This window comes from Poecilia formosa, unplaced genomic scaffold, assembly GCF_000485575.1.
Source record: "Poecilia formosa unplaced genomic scaffold, Poecilia_formosa-5.1.2 Scaffold342, whole genome shotgun sequence".
Classification (NCBI taxonomy): Eukaryota; Metazoa; Chordata; class Actinopteri; order Cyprinodontiformes; family Poeciliidae; genus Poecilia; species Poecilia formosa.
This window is the reverse complement of record NW_006800281.1, coordinates 19,588-37,095: the sequence shown is the minus strand read 5'-3', so window position 1 is coordinate 37,095 and position 17,508 is coordinate 19,588. Positions and strand designations below refer to the sequence as shown.

The following is a 17,508-nucleotide window of genomic DNA, read 5'->3' as shown; positions in this document are numbered from 1 at the left end:
ATTTTTACAACTCATTAATGGGTTTCATCAATATTTTCTGTCACAAAATGAACATAAAAATGAGTTGACACTCCACACTGAACAGAAGTTACTATAAACAAATTTTAGATTTTTAAGCTAATATTGTGGGAAATCTTTGTTTCCCAAAAATATTGCCAAAACCTTTTCTTGTTCTCATCAACCCAGCATGTTGTCCAGTGAGGTAAATATTTTGCTACACCAACATCGCTGCCGCTAATTAATAAAATCCATTTCTATTTTCCTATTCAGGTTTTTTTTGTTGCGCGATTCTCGTCGTGTTCAGATTCCCTGAGCAGATGGTCGAGCGAGTCCGCCCCCTGCTGGCGATGCACCAGTCTCCCTCTGCACACACACAGCACCGCTATAATACAGCATCCCTCACACACTCTCACACACACCCTTTCCCACTAGTCAGAGTTCACGCAGCTCGGCGTCATCAATGTTCCTCACAAACGCAGTCATGACAGCTTTGCTCTTGCACGTTAGTTGAGTTGTGGTGGCCTTTGGTGTGGACAGACGGAGGGATGGACGGATGGATGGAGGACTGGATGGACTGGACTGGACGCTGTATGTACACTGTACAGAGCTGTAGTGCGGTGCGGTTATTCAGGAACACTTCCTACTTAGTTTGAGGTGAGGCGTGCGTTTACGTTGTGTGTTAGTTCTTTCCCAGCACTTCCCTTTCGCCATCTCTCACTTAACTTTGCTCTCCTCAGACTTGGTGTTTTTGTATTTGGTAAGACATGCAGACGTTGCATGATTATATATTTGGCTTAAAAAAAGGAAAAATGGCAAACGATTAAAGTTTTTGGACTTTGGGGAAAAGAAGCGACAGCAGCGTCTAAAGCAATCAAAAGTAGCAGCAGTAGAAACACGTCAATAAATAATGCAGTTTGACAGAAAAGAACGGTAAACGACCCACTAACTAAACTCGTAATTGGTAAGTTGGTGCAACACCAGGAAAGCTCTTCACAGAAGCCAGCTAGTCTCCGTCTCATCTGCGTCCTTCCTGCAACTTTTCTTCATCTTGTCGTCACACTTTCTTCACGCTCTCCAGCTTCCTTCTCGCCTCAGCCCTCGTCTCTCTCCTCATATTCCCATCGTTTTGATTTCCTCTCATCTTTTCTGCTTTTCTCAACAACATTCCTGTGTCTCGCCAACACTAAACATCTTCCTGTCGGCCGCCGCCGCCGCTCCTCGGCTCTGCGTCTAGCTGCGATTTGGTTCGGTGGGAGTGAAAAGCTGGACTCTGTCTACGAGGCTTTGGCCGTGGCAGATGGGCTCTGATCGGTTCTGCTGGACCAACATCTGTTGTCATCCAAACGATCCTCCGGGTCGGAGACGTCAACATAAAACGGCGGGGTGACACACTTGAGTAGCTTTTAGAAATGAATCGGCCATCTTTCTCATGTCGACTGACCAGTTAGAAACCTGGATAATGCGTTTAAAAAAAAATCACCTGTTTTTAAATTTACGGATATCATTTATGTTTAAAACAAATGAAATTTTTAAAAATGAACATGTCTGCTGTTCATTCAGAATTTTAATTATTTTTGAGAATTAAAATTCAGCAGTCAAATTTGAGCTCAAAATAAACATTTCTCATTACTCAACTCATTTATGGAGTTAGTAAAAGTTTGCGTGTGGAACCAAAGGTTTTATGTTGACAGTCTCTCCCAGAAGCTCGATAAACGCCTTAATCGTCACGCCTGAAGCTTTCTGCTCCTTCCTGAACATCAAGCCGCACGCAGCCTTTGGTCTGGAAACGACACTGCCGAGGCAGCCTGAACAGAAAGAGGAAGAGGTAGTCAAACAGACTGATGTTTGGACTAGGACGCTCCGCCTACAAAACATCTGCCAACTCCTGGCCTGACTTTCCATTTTCGATCCAACTTCTCTTAAATCTTCCAGTTTCTCTCCACCAATTCGCTTTCTGACTAACCTCTCTTCTTTTTAGATTCTTCATAAAACATTCTGTTAAATGCAAAAACAAGAAGAGACAAACATGTCTAAAAACCTACAATCCAACACTAATTTTTTTAGGAACTTTTTTGTTTTTCCAAATATGCAGTTTCTAATTAAAAGAACTTGTCTTTTGTTATACTTTGTAGATAAATTAATGTCGCCTAGAGTCGCTACAAACATAAAAATATGAAGAAGAAAACAAAAATCCCTTTCTGTGGGTGTTAGCGCTGTAGTGTGAAGGTGGTCAGGAAATATTTGTTCATTCATACAGAGAATCTACGCCTGAGAACGTACGATAGTAAAAACACCTGAAGGTTCAGAATTGCACAGTTTTCCTCTCCTTGCTAACGTAGCAGACGTTTTGCTCCAGTGTGTAGTGACTGCGCTGCTGATTGATCGATGCTGGAAAACCAACAAGCAGAAGGACGAAAACCTGGAGGAAGTACAGGAGACAGACTGTGTGCGTGTGATGAGAGGAGGTCGTAATGAACGAAGCTAGCTAAAGTGTGCATCTTTTTCCTGATCCTCCTCCAGTCCAGATTTTACACAAGACTAAATATTACAGTAAGCTATCCATCCATCCATTAGCACACCTCTGTCCATCACTCCATCTGTTCATCATGAGTCCTCTGGTTGGTGGACAGGCAGGATGGGTTCTGGAGCCGGACGTCGATGCGAACAGCTAGACCAGATCAGACCGAGCCTGGGCTGAAGCTGAAGCTCGGCCGGTCCGGTCCGGCTTTCGGGCCGAGCGGAGGCCGGGTCAGGCTACCTGCTGAGCAGCGAGTGGAGCATGTGTTGATGGCTGTAGCACTGGCTGCTGCGAGGCGACTCGGTGCGCTCCATCACCGCCTGAAACCAGCCGGCCACGTCCACCTCCAGAACCTCGTAGCGCCGGATGAAACTGTGCTCCTGTGGCAAAGAGGAGAAACAAGAAAGTGACCAGTTGTTCTTTAAAAGTGATTCCTTTAGCAGGTTATTCGAGATCTAAGTGCTAAACAAAACATGTTCATTGCATTTTTCGCACAAAATCATTCTTGGATAATGAGATTTTAGTCTGCACAGTTCTGCCTATTTGAGCTCCTTCCAGAATAAGTTGTTTTAGTCACTTTAAATCCAATCCTGCTGGCCGCGCCCCCAACTCAGCGTTTAAACTCGCATGTGAAAATGGCTGCAAGCAGATGCCCAGTTACACAACTGTACATCTTTGAAAAGCATTAGAAGAGCCTCCTGCACAACCAACAAGAACGTAGCAAGTGGTTTCTGGATGGGAAAACACTTTTCTTTTCCAGCAGCCATTGTACTGAGCATACAGCAGTAAAACCAACTGACCAAAAGTTCTGGAGCTCTGCTTGGGTTGCTAGGCAACAGACAGGGTTGCTAGGTGAGGAGCAGCATCAGCTGATTTGTGACTTAACAATAGGGAAGTTTTTGAAACGGTTCAGTTTTCAGACACTAAAAAACATCAAAAACGGCTTGTTTTTTTGTTTTTTTTAAGAGCTTGGGTTGTTTTTAGAAGCAGTTGAGACCCAAATGGAACCACAAAAACATGCACAATATGAATCTTTCATAACAGATCCTCCTTAACTAATCACAAATTCTGCACTAGTTCACATAAAGTGCAACTTACCAACAGCTGATGGTATTTTGGCCTTTTTCTGTGATCCTTTGTGAGGCTGTTTGGAAGCACAGGCACAAAGCTTTACAACATGATTGGATGTTTTCCTAAAAATTCAAATTTTCCAGAAGATAACACCTTGAATAGGACAGGAGGGTGATATGGCTTATAAATAAACCTCAGATATTTTTAATACCAGATTTGCTTTCCAATAATAGTTTTTTCCTTGTTTTTTTTCTCTAAAAAATAAATAAATAAAATGAAATTACAAATGACAGAAACTACTTTCAATAAGTAGCTTTTATTTCAGTTTACCCCCCCGAGATGTGCAACTCAGAGGTTTTAAATTCTGGCTACAATAATTCCTCTTTAATTATGACAACATTGTCATAATATTAGCAGAAAAACTAAATTTAATGTTTTAAAATTTTGAGAAAAAAGCTTGGATAATTATTTTTTGTTATTTGACTTCTTATTAAAATACCACTTCATTCTCTAAATATCACAACTTTATCATACCATAATGATAAAATCATTCTGGTATGACTGTCATACCAGAATAAAGTATGACAAAATCATAATAAAAATAAAAATCTCAGTCTGACCATTACCATTTAATTAATAAAACAGATTAACTTCCCAGCCCTCCTCTTGAATGTTTTCGTTGTCCAACTAGTCTGTCAATGTTCCTCAGAAACCATTATTTGAAAGCAGTGTTGATTTGTTTGAGGCAGAGTGTGGTGATTTAAACCCACCAGTCTTTGACAAAGGACTGGAAGTCGAGAGAGAAACCCATGCTTAGAGGCAACACAGGAGGATCTTCCTGCAGCACTTTGGTCAGAACCTCGAAGTCCGTCTTGCAGTTCTTGTAGGGAAACTGTCCTGTGGCTAGCTCCACCTGGAAACAACAAACAACGACTTAGCTAAAGAATATGACCATTCATTCCTTCCTCTTTCTTCGTTTGAGACGCTGAATCCACCCAGCACTAATTTCACTAAAAGTCAAAGAATGTGGTTTAAGGCGAGACTTTAGTGGAGCCAATCTTTGTTACGTATGTAAATTTATGCTACGCAGTTAGAGCTCAGTTTAACAAATTAACTTGCAAATGCTTAAAACAATCCAACTATGCACATGAAACGGTGTCATGTGCTACTTGTGATGCAGTTAAGATCTAGGTTATTGAGAAAGATCTGGTGCCTTCATGTTTCCTCCAGTTTAAGTTAACTTTTAATGTACAAATGTGCAATATTATATATATATATATTTTTTATTTATTTATTTTTTTCTCTCCCAGCGCAGACCGGCAACCCAGAGCTTTTCTTGTGCTGCTGTAAGTTAGGATTGCTGGGGAAGTTTCATGATGTTCTGATGGAGGTCTTAATGTTGAAAGAACAGAGTCAAATAATAATGATTAATAAAAAAAATAAATAAAAAAAAGCAATATTTTGATGATTTTTTTTTTGCTTAAAAAATGCAGCAGAGTAACTGTTTTGGTTTTTGCTCTATAAAGAGAAATAAGTCACTGTAGCAATATTAGCATACAAGCGGTTTTTGTAAACCCTGGTACACCTTGATACCTGAAATCAACCCAGGCCTCCAACATGCATACAAAAACAAACAGGATAAAATAAACAGAAAGAAACTGTAAATAATAACAATCAACCGGTTTACCAGAGAAATGCCGAGACTCCACACATCTGCTCGAATATCATAATCAGGTTTGGTGGGGTCTGGAGGGTCTATTCTCTCAGGCTGCAAAAAAAGGAAAAGAAAAACAGGAAAACTCAGTTCAGGAAATCAGTGGATGTTTCATCTGCACACAAGCATTTCTACTACAAATAATCAGCAATGTAACTCAATTTCTGTACAATAATCTGCTTCTTCTTTTTCACACTATTTCAATGTAATTTATCACATAAAAACTGACAATTATAGGGCTGAAGAAATGATGAATTGATTGAAATAATCATCCACTAATTTAATAATCGATTAATTATTAACTGAACACTACAGAAAAAGCCACTTGCTAAAAATACTCAGAGCAGTAAATAAGCCAAAACTGTACAAAGAAATATATACACACATTTAGCATTTAAGATTAAATAACACCTTTGTCTGTGAATAGTTTTACTCAAACTATTCACAAGGTGACAGTTTTAGCTTCCTGTGATTCAGGTTCTGCAAGAACAAATTTATTGAGCACCTTTTGCTATCCAATTATTGATAAAAAAAAAATTATCCAACAGATCAGTCATTAATGCTAAGAGTCAAGCAAAAAGGCTGAGATTCTCCATGTTGATGTTGAATGTATTTTTTTTAGCTGAAAATCCATCTTGCACTAAAGGAATGCAAAGTCATTCAATTTTAGGCAATAAAATGTTTATTTTTGTATTTAAAATGGAATTTAATTATTAATTTGAATCGTTTAATGCACTTCTAATGTTGGATAAAAAAAATAAAAAAAAGCTTAAAAAATCTGCAGAACATGCCGACTTTTTTTTATCCAATTAATCAATAACTAAACTAATCATTAGTTAAAGCCCCAGACAATCATGACACTACAGAAAGACCAAATGGTAGACAAATGAATGTTTTAGGAAGAGTTTAGCTTCCTGACTGGGTGTTTTCTCACCGCCATGTAGGCAGCACAGCCGGCACTGCGAGTCTTCGCCTTTGAATCCACGAGGCGACCGCTGATGCCGAAGTCGCACAGTTTGATCTGACCCTTGGCGTCGATCAGGATGTTTGACGGTTTGACGTCGCGGTGGATGACGCCGTGCTTCTCCTTCAGATACAACAACGCCTTCACTATCTGCAGAACAGAAACAACGGCTGGTTAAAGCGAAACGTGTCGGAAGTCAGACTGTGTTCCTGTGACTTACTGCAACGGTCATCTTTCCCAGGATTCGCTCCGGGATTGGGCCTTGGATTCTCTTTTTCAGCTTTTCTGCACAGGTTCCCATCAGCTCCATCGCGATGAAAACATCCGTCTGGACACGCAAACACACACACTTAATATTTAGCAGCTAAAATCAACACAAACGCATCAGCACCGACACTGGGAGGCACTTCGGAGTTACTCACGTTGGTAACTATGGCGCCGTAGCACTGAATGATGTAAGGGCAGTCGTGACTCTTCAGCACCACATCCAGGTCCATGAGGATCCGCTTGTTTTCATCCTTGTTTCCCGTACGACGCATTTGCTGTCGACACAAACGTATAAACCTTAATATTTATCGATATTAAGGTTGAGATAAAGGTGAAACAGATTCTGCTGGGTCTGTTTTAGCGAAATGACAGGATTTAGCTGATGTGCTGCTGAATGCTGTCAACAGTGTTTTTAAACTGAACGCTGAGTTGAGAAAATTGCAGTACAGCCTGTTAAAGAAAATGAAGCTTAGCAGGAAGTTTCTGTTTGGATGAAGTAACAAAAACAAACATTCATTTTAAATATGTGAAGACATTTTTGACCTGTGAAACACTCCAACCGGAGTATTTAGCCAGTTCTCTCTAACTGCAAGCGATGAAGCAAAGCTTTAAGCTCAACATTTTTAATTTAACAAAACCTGATGCGTTTCTACACGTCTCAACAGGCTGCATCATTTGTTTTGGTTCTAGATTGTTTCTGTATTTCTGCATTCATTTAAGTGTCGGGACAGTTTGCTAACACAAACACTCAGATGAGTAAGAGCTAAGCGTCTGGCTCCAGGTTTATATTTGATGTCTACGACAAATAATTCAGGAGTGGAACATCAGCTCTTCTGTTAGCAGTCAGACGAACATTTACAGTTTATTTCCATTAATCCAGGATTGTTTAGCAACGTGAGAATTGTGGCTGCTTCTGCTGTTAATCAAAGGTGATCTTCAGTGACCTGGTATGCAAAGCATATGGGCCATTTATGGTCAGTATTAGAAACCAAATCATATGTTCGTTTATCAATCTGTGTTTAGTTTGTTGAGATTTTGTTGCTGAACAGAGATGGTATCCGATCAGAGGACTAACAGGTTGATGTGACAGAGAGGAAGCTGTGACTGAGGAAACACGAGAATGGCAGAACTTTTTTTGTTCTTGGAAACCAGATCATGTCCGACTCAGGGAGCCTAGCATGTGCGGCACCACAGGGCTCAGTCTTGCTTTTTTCTGTAAATGATCATTTCTTTGCTGATGATTTTCAGCTCTACTGTTCTTTTAAATCAGCTGAAAAAATAAAGGCGTCGTCGTTAATAAACGGCTGTAGAAGCATCAAACATGGGCTCTGTGTTAACGACCTGCAGGTGAACTCTGATAAGATCCTGATTATTGCCCCGGAAAACCAGGTGACTGAAAACAAGCAACACCTTTCTGTTTTGGCGTCTTTAGTCAAACCAAACCTCCAACATCTTGGAGTTCTTCTTTATTCTGCCCTTCACTGGAGCGTCATTCCCTTAGGATTAATCAGAAATTATATTTTTCAGCCAAGAAATGTTCATAAGCTTCAAACTTTGTCTTGATTCTGCTGATTCTTTTAAGAAGCAGTTAAAGACTCACTTATTCAGAGTAGCTTTTAGCTGATCTTTGCTGTATAATCTTCTGATTTTATCTTCTGTATTTACTGTTTGTTTTCACTGTAAAGCACTTTGTGTTTCTTGACTTGTGAAACGGTCCTGCATAAATAAACTTTACTTATTTACATCAATAACGAGCTGAAAAAACTTAAGGAACAGGAAGCAGAGAAGACTGTTGCTGCTGTTCCTTCAGACAAACTCGGTGCTCTTCTTGCCTTGACTGCGATGACGTGGCCCGTCTTCTTGAACCGGACTTTGAAGACCTGTCCACACGTCCCGCTGCCGATCTCTCCCTCACTGATGAGGTCCGTTACTTCTGCTGGGTACCGCTGTGGAGGTCCAAACGTTTCAGGTCATTCAGATCAAGATGGAAAATTATTAAAACTGAAATAATTTGCACCAAAAGCAATGCATTCTCCTGTTTTCTGATTCTTAAACAAATTCCCTTTTAACAAGAATCTGTGTGAATATAATTAACCGATTTGTTTTGTTAAAAGGGCAGCAAATAATCATGAGCAAAACAAAAGAGTAAAAATATTTAGGTTGCATTTCTGAGCCATCTAAGAATTCACTTCTTGTGAAATCAGGTTCAAATCTGGAGGCATAAAAACACAAAGCAAATGCTGAGGTGCAGCTGGGATTTATAAAGCAGAAATTAGTTCCTGGTGTGCTTGGTTTAATAAATCTGGATTGTTTTTTTGGCTCTTTTAGATCAGATCCTACGTGACGTTTTATGAATGAGATCCCTGTTGTGATCTCACCTGTCCGTCGATCTTCAGGTAACCCGTCTGCCTCATGATCTCCTGCAGTTTCTGGTCAATCTCCACACTGAAAACACAATCAGATAAAATAACAGAGAGAAAACATTACAGGAAGTATAAACCAAGCAGAGCCTCCAACAGCTGGCAGCTCCCCATCATAGGCCTGTCACAATAATCAATAAGTCAATTAATAACAAACTCAATAATTTCCATTAGTATGATTTATTGTTCATCTCTTTTTTTTCCTCTTCCTACCAAAAACCGGATGATAAAACTTTTCAGTTTGGTGCTTGGTCTCAACAAAATTGTGTTTACAAAGACTTCAACATTCATTTTATTTGTTGTTTTGTTTATTTAAAATGTCTTCCAGTTGCAGTGTTAAATTGTATTGATCCTTCTTGCATTATTATGCCATTATAACTACTATATTACATAAAAATGGTCTCAAAACAATATTGTCATTTACCGCAATAACTTCTGGAACAATTTATCGTCCAGAAAAATTTGCTATCGTACCCATCCATAAACGGATGCAAGCTTCATTTCCCCGTCCCGTTTCCCAACAGATGTTTATGCTTCAAGATTTAAGACATTCAGCACCAATAGTTTCCCATAAATGAACATGACAACGCTTGAAAGATCACACGTACTTCTCCAGGCTCTTCTGCAGGCTGTAGGGAGGCGTGGGCAGGGTGAGCATGTGTCGCGGGCGGCTGGGGTACGGGTGGTGCTGAGGCGAGCTCTCTGAGGACGATGAGCGGCTGCCTCCATCGTTGACCAGGGGCAGCTGGAGAGCTGGGTTGAAGTACAACATTGAATATCAGTGAACGACACGTTGACCGCAGTTATATTCTTATTCTGGTGAATTAGGACCGTCTGTCGGTGACCGGGATGCAGATGTTCTGTCTTCAAGAGCTTTTCTAATCAAGTTTCTTTACCTCCTTCACATGAGGAATATGATTGGCTATAACTTCTTCTGCCGGTTCCCCAGACCCGCCAGAGAAACTGGCCTTGGCCCGGTCAGGGAGTTCTTTCACGGCCACACCCACAAAGTCAAAAGCTTTGTTTTTGTTCTGCTGATGTCCCGACCCGGTGTAAAAACAAACAGGGATGTTATCTCGCAGAAAAACCTCAAAACGCTGCTCTCATGGGAAAAACAAACAAAAAAAAAAACAACGAGACACAGGAAAGAGTTCTGGGATCAACTCTCATCAAAGCTTTTCTTTTTAAACATCATCCTGGATATTTTAAGAATAAAATCCAGCTGAACAGAAATGCGACTATGCGTCTTTGCCGAGTATAATTAGGTAATATCTACTAAAGTTTTGTGAGGTTACAACCACAAACTTTATTACATTTTACAGAAATAATGATAGACAAACATAATAAAGTGCGTATTTGAGACTTAAAAGGAAAATGACATGATGGTTTGTGGTTGTAGCACAAAAACATTTAAATAAAATTCAGCAAAAATATAATAATCCTTGACTTTTTTAAAATTGTGAATTAAAAAAAAAAAAACTTCAGTAGTATAGTTAGAATATTATTTGCATTGGAAAGCAAATTCTGCTTTATTTACAGAAAGTTGAACAATTCTTTTATCCATTTCATGGCTTACCAGACCAAACAAAACAAAAACATTCAGTCTCAATTTATAGATGAAAATTCAATCTAAATATTCACAACCAGCTTCCAAACATATGATAAACTCCACATTTGGTATTTAACTCCTATTTTCCTAATTTATAACGGGTTTGCGGCTCCTCCCAGAGCGCCAGAAGATGTCTGCATCCTTTTGTCACCTGGATGGATCAGCCTGTAAGAAGAGAACCAGTGAGTGAAACGGAGGAGGAGTTAGTGTGGAGATTCGGGAAGATTCAGGCAGTCTTTAGCAGTTAGCATCCCCAAGGTTTGACCGACTCCAGACAGATTTGGGAGACAGACATAGCAGGGAGAAAAGGAGGCGCTGCTGCCCGGCCTCCAGTTCACACAGTGCCACTGCAAAAGGAAACGGAGGGTGCCAGTACACGGAAAACAGACATCCAACAATCCAACGTGTGAGAGAGAGAGAGAGGAGAAATTCAGCCAAAACGGCGTGGCACAGACGAAGCTCGAAGTCAGACAGTGGGGTCAGACTTGGACAGGAAGCCGGGTCTTCAGTCGGCACGGAAAGAAAAACGCTGAGAGAAAGGAGGCCAGAGTTTTCACAGCACTCCTGCAGACGGACCAGAGGGGATGCTGATTAGAGACCGTGTCAAACAGGAAACCCATTCCATCGCATCGTGCAGGAAAGCCACATGCACTGTGATTCTCTGCCGCCTCCAGCAAAACAAGGGTTAATCGTCCTGCACACGCGCACACCGACACATACCAATACTGCCCTGCCACGCACACGCACACACACACACACACACACACGAGGACAGATGGACAGAGGAGGAGGAGAGATGGAAAGACGAGGGGGGATGTGGTGAGTTTACCGGAGGAGTAAATGATGAGCTACCAGGTTTGGTGTCACAAACATGATTTATCCGGCCGTGAAAACAGAAAAGTGGAGCATTAAAGGGCTCAGAGATGGCAGTAGCTTCATATTTTAATTATTTCTGGGGCTGAAACTAACAATTATTTTTAGTAAATCGATAATTCTGATGATTGATTGGATAAGAAAATTTGGCAGATTCTGCAGATTTTATTTTTACTCACTTTAAGCTCATTTTACACATTATAGTTGTACTAAAAATGCAAACGACTTCTTTTCGTTTGAAATACGAAAATAAACATTTCATTAACTAAAATGCAACAACATTTCTGAAGTGTATGCAAAAGATGCATCTGCAGCTTAAAAAAATACTTCTAGCATCAACATGTGAGAAGTTCAGTTCTTTATGTTTGACTTATCAGTGTAAGAATAATCTGTTGATTAATTTTTAACTTAAAATAATAATTGAATAGAAAAAGGTGCTTAATAGGAGATTTTTATTTAGTTCATTTATTTATATAATTTGAAACAGGTGAAGCTAATTGTTCTGGGAAGAACATATTTACAAATTTCTTATTATTTTTAATCTTACATGCAAACTGTATATACTTTTTGGACAGTTTGGCGTAATGAGCTTGTCTTTGTTAATAATTAACCAATTACTAACTTAGTTGATTATTTCAATAATAAATTAATCATTTCTGCCTTAATCATCCCGTCTAAATCACTTAGTTTGATTATTTTCCAATCAAAATCACTGATTTTGTAAAGTAAGAGTTTAGAAGACACTCTGGTAGCATGTAGTTATTATATATAGGATAATTGTACTATATTTTCTCTCTTTAAATTTCTTCCAAAATCTACATATAAAACGGGAAAAAAGACGTGAAAATGAACAAGCAGACAGAGTGAAAAACATTTTTATTCTTTAACTTAAATGGCTCAATTTTTGCAAATCGCCTTAACAATCAGACTTTAAATTGACATCAAAGACTGACACTTCAGTGTAGTTAAAGTAATAAATACTGCCACCTGCAGGTTGGAGTTAGCAAGTTTTGCTAAAAACGTCGCAATAAACTCATAATTATGCATTAGCATGAACAAATGTATTGATTTTGCATAAATTTCCCACAATCATGAAAGACTGAAGGGACTAATTTTTAAAATAAATTATATTTTAGAAAGTCCTAATATTGGAGGATCACCTTAAAAACATTAAAACTATTCCTTAATAAAATTAGGTTTATTTTTTACTGCTTTTATTTTTAAGCAGAATCTGAAGATTGACTATGACATATTAACTCTAATATGTAATATTTTTCCACTCAATTATGAACACTAACAGGTCACTTAAACAACACCACTCTTCTGTGTGGAAGATGATATTAAGGGAAGAATAAATTATGATTAGGATGAACGTCAGCAGAGTCGGGAGCTTCTAGAAAGGAGACTGTTTGTTCCTGTAACCATAATGAGGATTTATACTTTAGTGGATAACAGGAAGCAGAAGGTTTTACAGCAAAGTTGTTTTATCCTTTAGTAAACGCTAATCTTGACCAGAACATGCTGGATAAGGAAATATCCCAACCTTTCATCTATTATAAACGTTCTTATCTCAATAAAAGACGATATGGAGCAGAGAGGAGGATGTGGGAGCAGAGGATGAGAGCAGAAACGGGGGGCGCAGATGTGACGGGGTGCAGTGGCAGAAGGAGCGATGGATTGAATGATACCTGCACGCTGGGAGGGGGCTGGAGCAGGACTGAGCTGGATCACGATGACTAGACAGAAGAAAGAAAATATACACACACACGGACGTTACTGCACTGTTCTGCTCAGACAGTCACCTGTGCCCCACATGCACACCGTCATAAAACACAACAATAAGGTTCCTACCCCTTTAAGGTTTCCGTACCGGAAAATACCAAAATGGAAAATAAGCCAAGAGATTCTCTTAAACAGGTTATTTTAACAAACAAACCAAAAGGAAAGGTGTTTTTTTATTATTTGTCTGGAAGATACTTTCACCTGTAGAACCACAGAGTTGGTGCGTCACAGCAGGATTTTAATACAAAGTGTCATGTCTGCTGCACTGACAACTCGCTCCGATGCAAGCAGAACCGGGCATCGACGTGTTGTGTGTTAAAAAAATCACTGGGTTAAAAATAGGGGTGCACCGATTTCCTTAATTTTGGGAGATCGTTGATCAGCCGATTTTTACATGTGAAGCCGATCTTATCCACCGATCTTATCTAGCTGGGCAAAGCTCTAAGAATCGACCACTGTCCTCTTTTACTCTCTGGTGAGAAAAGTTTGACTGGCAGATCGGCCCACCAAGTTATGTCTGCACGTTTATAATTAACAATAGTTACTGTTGTCAACTCAACAACTTACTTGCAATATTAAGCAACATTTCAGACAAAAAAATAAAAAATGGTATAGGCTAAAATCAGAGTCGGCAGGTTAAGCTTATTAAAAGATCAGTAATCGCCAATCGGCTATAAAAGTCGGCTAGTTAAAAATCAAGGTTTCTAATGTAAAAACTGTTCTGCTTTGATAAGAAGTAACTTTGTCCATGGCCACAGTTCGGCGAGAGTCACCCTGATTTGACTTATCTGGAGCCGACTGTCGTATTCCTGATGTTTGGACTGGAATTGGAGGTCTGCAGCAGCAGGATAAGCTTTCATTCAGTCAGATTGTTTGCTTGTTGGCTTCCCTTCTGCTCTGACAGAAGGCACCACATTCACATAGTGACCGGCAAGATTCAAATGTTTTAACGAGGAACAGAAAATGACAATAACGATGATAAAGCAGGCTTCAAATTCAATAAAAGACGATAAAAATGGCCTTTCAGACAGTATGTGGGTTGTTCAACGTCATTTAGAATATTTTATGGCTTTACTGAAACAGCACCGCAAATGTCTTCTGTAGAATATTTTGCTAATTAAAGATCTTTTTTTTTAAGTTGCCTGGGGTGCGGTTAAGTTTTTTTTCCTCAAACTGATGTTCCATCAGCAACTCGTTTGTTCATTTCAGATTGTTTTGAACATAAACAATCTATTTTCGTCCACATCACCCAGTTTCAGTGTTACACAAACCAAAACTCTGCTGTTTCTCCACCCATACGGTACATAGAGCGACGTAGCGCTAGCCCCTCCCCCACATGCTGCTGTACACTTCTGGTCAGTTGGCTGAAAGAAGCCAACTACCCAGCAGATGTAATATTTTTCGGTGAAGAATCTAATCTCTGATTGAAAATAACTATTTTAAAACTATGAGTTACAAGTGTCTGGTAAACACTTGACTGCAGCCTGGGTAAAAACCACCGTCAGGAAATCTCAGTTGGACTTGTGTAAAAAGCAGTGTGATTTTTTTAAATTAGCAATTGATTATTCTGTAGTTTTGCTTTACTTTACGTAAGAAAATAATAATAATAATAAAAAACACATCAAAACTAGGGCTACATGTTTTTAGGAATTCATACAATGGCAATGATGTCCGTAAATATTGCGATTATGACATCAGATGCAATAAATTCATATTTTCTTCTTTCCTCCATTTCTCATCTGTGCATCCATCTTTCTGTGACCTTCAGCCTTTTTCAGCCACTGAACATATTAGCATCTATCATTGGACTTCAAGCAGTGATTTGTGATATGAAAATTGCACACGGTAATGAAGATTTATTTGTGCTGTCTCAATTAAAACGCCAACAATTACTAGGTTATATTTTAGCTGTAGAATTAATAGTCATGCCTTCTCTGTTTTAAATAAAAATAAGACCATTTCATACATTTATACTTTATGATTACAATCTAGTATTTTTAGTCAAAATTAATCTTCCAGACTATTTGATTACAAAGAAAATGACTTAATTTAGATTTACACAATGCAGGTTGCCAACTTTTTAAAGAAAACATTCTAACAAGGTAATTTATTATTTTACAATCCACAGGAATAACTTCCAGCCTATGGAGTGCACTTACATTTTTTAAATAGTTAGGTTTTTTTCCTACTCTTATTTTGCATCTACAAAGTTTAATTGCTTTAGCAAAGTCTAACATCAGCAAATTTCTTTGTTGAGCAATTCTGGGTGTTGTGTTGAGTTTCCGCCCCTCAAGCATCCATAATTACAACTTGAGCAGCTCCTGTCAGGTCAGGCCATTTCATTTATGCACAACATTTGAAACAAGACATACAAAGCATCCAGAAAGTATTCACAGCGCTTCACTTTCTCTACATTTTGTCATGTTACAGCCTCATTTAAATTGGATTAAATTAATATCTTTTCTCACAATTCTGCACACAAATACACCATTATGATAATGTGGATTTATTCATTTATTTTTAGCAAATTTATTAAAAATAGAAAACCAAGAAATCACATTTACATCTGTATTCACAGCTTTAAAACTTTAATAATATTAGTCAGGCCATTGAGCTCATTGGGATCTTCAAAGCAGCAGAAATTGTTCCACATTTGAGCCTCAAGACAATCCTGTCTCAGAGGTCAACTGCGTGACCTTAAATAGACAGGCATATGCCTTTCCAAATCCAGTCCTATCAACTGAATTCACCACAGGCTCACTCCATTTAAGCTGTGGAAACAGATCAATTTTGAGCTTCTTTGCAAACGTTGTGAATACTCACCTAAGTGTGATTTCTTGGTTTTCTATTTTCAGTACACTTGCAAAAAACTCAAAAACCGTTTCCCATATTGTCATAATGGGGTATTTATGTATAGATTTTTCAGGAAAGATATTATTTTAATACAATATGGATTAAAGCTGCAACATAAAATGTGGGGTAAAATGAAGCGCTGTGAGTAAACAGAGAGGAATGTTCAATGTATAAGTAAAACTAATCGTTAATATTTCACACCTTAATCTAAAGACATACTGCCACCTTATCTACAACAAAGGTAAGTCTTTCCCCGTTTAATTCGAGCTTAAACCACTGCTCAACCAGTAACCGACGTTAGCTAACCTGCGGTGGCTTCAACTAATTACCGTCTCTGTGGTCAAGGATCAGAAATCCTACCAGGAACTGGCATAAACACGAAGCCTCAACCAAATATACCGCTTGCTTAAAATATTAACAGACACATCTATTAGGAATAAATGACACGGCTTTAGCCTCACAATAATAAAGGGAAAATGACAAACTTTTCATATTGACGTTAGGCCTGTCACAAACTGTGTAGCCTGCTAACCTAGCATGTTTGACAGAACTAGTATTAAATTGATTCAGCAACAAGAATGTCAGGAAGAACTAACGCGATCATGTTTTAGGTTTTAAGCTCGGCTCTACGTTAGCTATACTGCCAACTGTCCTAGTCGTTATGTTAACTATTTGACATGACAACCAAGGTGGGTGAGTGTTTGTTTACGTAGCTAGCCTGTTAGCAACGCAGCTAACTGCTAGGAGCAGCAGAACACCCCCCGCTTCTTCTCTCCGCCTCTCGGGTCTTTCCTGATGCGATTCTAACCGTTACTAACACCCCGGACCCGCTTCGGTAGATACTCACTAGGCCTCGGACGTGGCCGCTGCGGACTCATGTCGATGTTGAGGTCAATTCTCCGCCGAGCTTCTTCATTTTCTTGCTTTAGCTTCTCTTCGATTCGCGACAACCTCTGTTCCAGCGACGACATCTTGAAAAATTCAGCACCATGTAGCTGCCCGCAGAGCTCGCGACTCCCCTCCCTGGTAGGCAGTCAGGCAGGGTGTATGGCAAACCAATTATACATTTAATAGCCCAGGGTGGTCTCTAATGTACTTAAGCATTTAAAATGTAATTCTTCTTTGTAAAAACTTACATTTTAAATAGTATTCTAACCAAATTTAACATTTAACGTATCACATTACTACTCCAGAATTACGCTGCTCATGGTGGAAGTATGTTGGACTAGGTAGGTAGTTCAATTTTTGTTTAGGCTTTGGATGTTTTGAGCAATTATTCCCTCTGGTGTCGGACACTGTACATCTGCAATGATTTTTGCTCTTATATTTTTACTTTTGGGTAGTCATTATGACACATAACCTTGGCAACATGGTATAGATACTTGTGAGCAACTGATTAGCATGTCAAAAGCTCAAATGATACCTGAACTACGACCC

At 39.1% G+C, this 17,508-nt stretch overlaps 1 protein-coding gene across 2 annotated transcripts; it reads right to left on the bottom strand.

The window, feature by feature from the left end:
- Nucleotides 1-280: 280 nt before the first annotated feature.
- On the bottom strand, nt 281-17,123 carry map2k7 (mitogen-activated protein kinase kinase 7). Of its 2 annotated transcripts, XM_007573999.2 has the most exons (12): nt 16,919-17,123; nt 13,125-13,172; nt 9,563-9,707; nt 8,913-8,979; nt 8,367-8,480; nt 6,690-6,809; nt 6,488-6,595; nt 6,238-6,417; nt 5,277-5,357; nt 4,360-4,502; nt 3,617-3,662; nt 281-2,898 (listed from the first exon to the last, which is right to left on the bottom strand). In XM_007573999.2, the coding sequence occupies exons 1-12, from the start codon at nt 17,040-17,042 to the stop codon at nt 2,755-2,757; spliced, it is 1,320 nt and encodes a 439-aa protein (XP_007574061.1). In that variant the 5' UTR covers nt 17,043-17,123; the 3' UTR covers nt 281-2,754. The 2 variants fall into 2 exon arrangements, with proteins under 2 accessions (XP_007574061.1, XP_007574062.1); XM_007574000.2 differs by lacking the exon at nt 13,125-13,172 and having other exon boundaries at nt 16,919-17,122.
- Between the last annotated feature and the right edge of the window lie 385 nt (nt 17,124-17,508).

What these genes read in the sequence shown, in the direction of transcription:
- map2k7 (XM_007573999.2), bottom strand. Translation starts at nt 17,042, where the DNA reads ATGTCGTCGCTGGAACAGAGGTTGTCGCGAATCGAAGAGAAGCTAAAG. An exon ending in GCGGCCACGTCCGAGGCCTA is followed by an intron (nt 13,173 to 16,918) that starts GTGAGTATCTAC and finishes TCTTCTGTCTAG; the next exon opens with TCATCGTGATCCAGCTCAGT. An exon ending in CAAAATACCATCAGCTGTTG is followed by an intron (nt 2,899 to 3,616) that starts GTAAGTTGCACT and finishes TCTTTGCCACAG; the next exon opens with GAGCACAGTTTCATCCGGCG.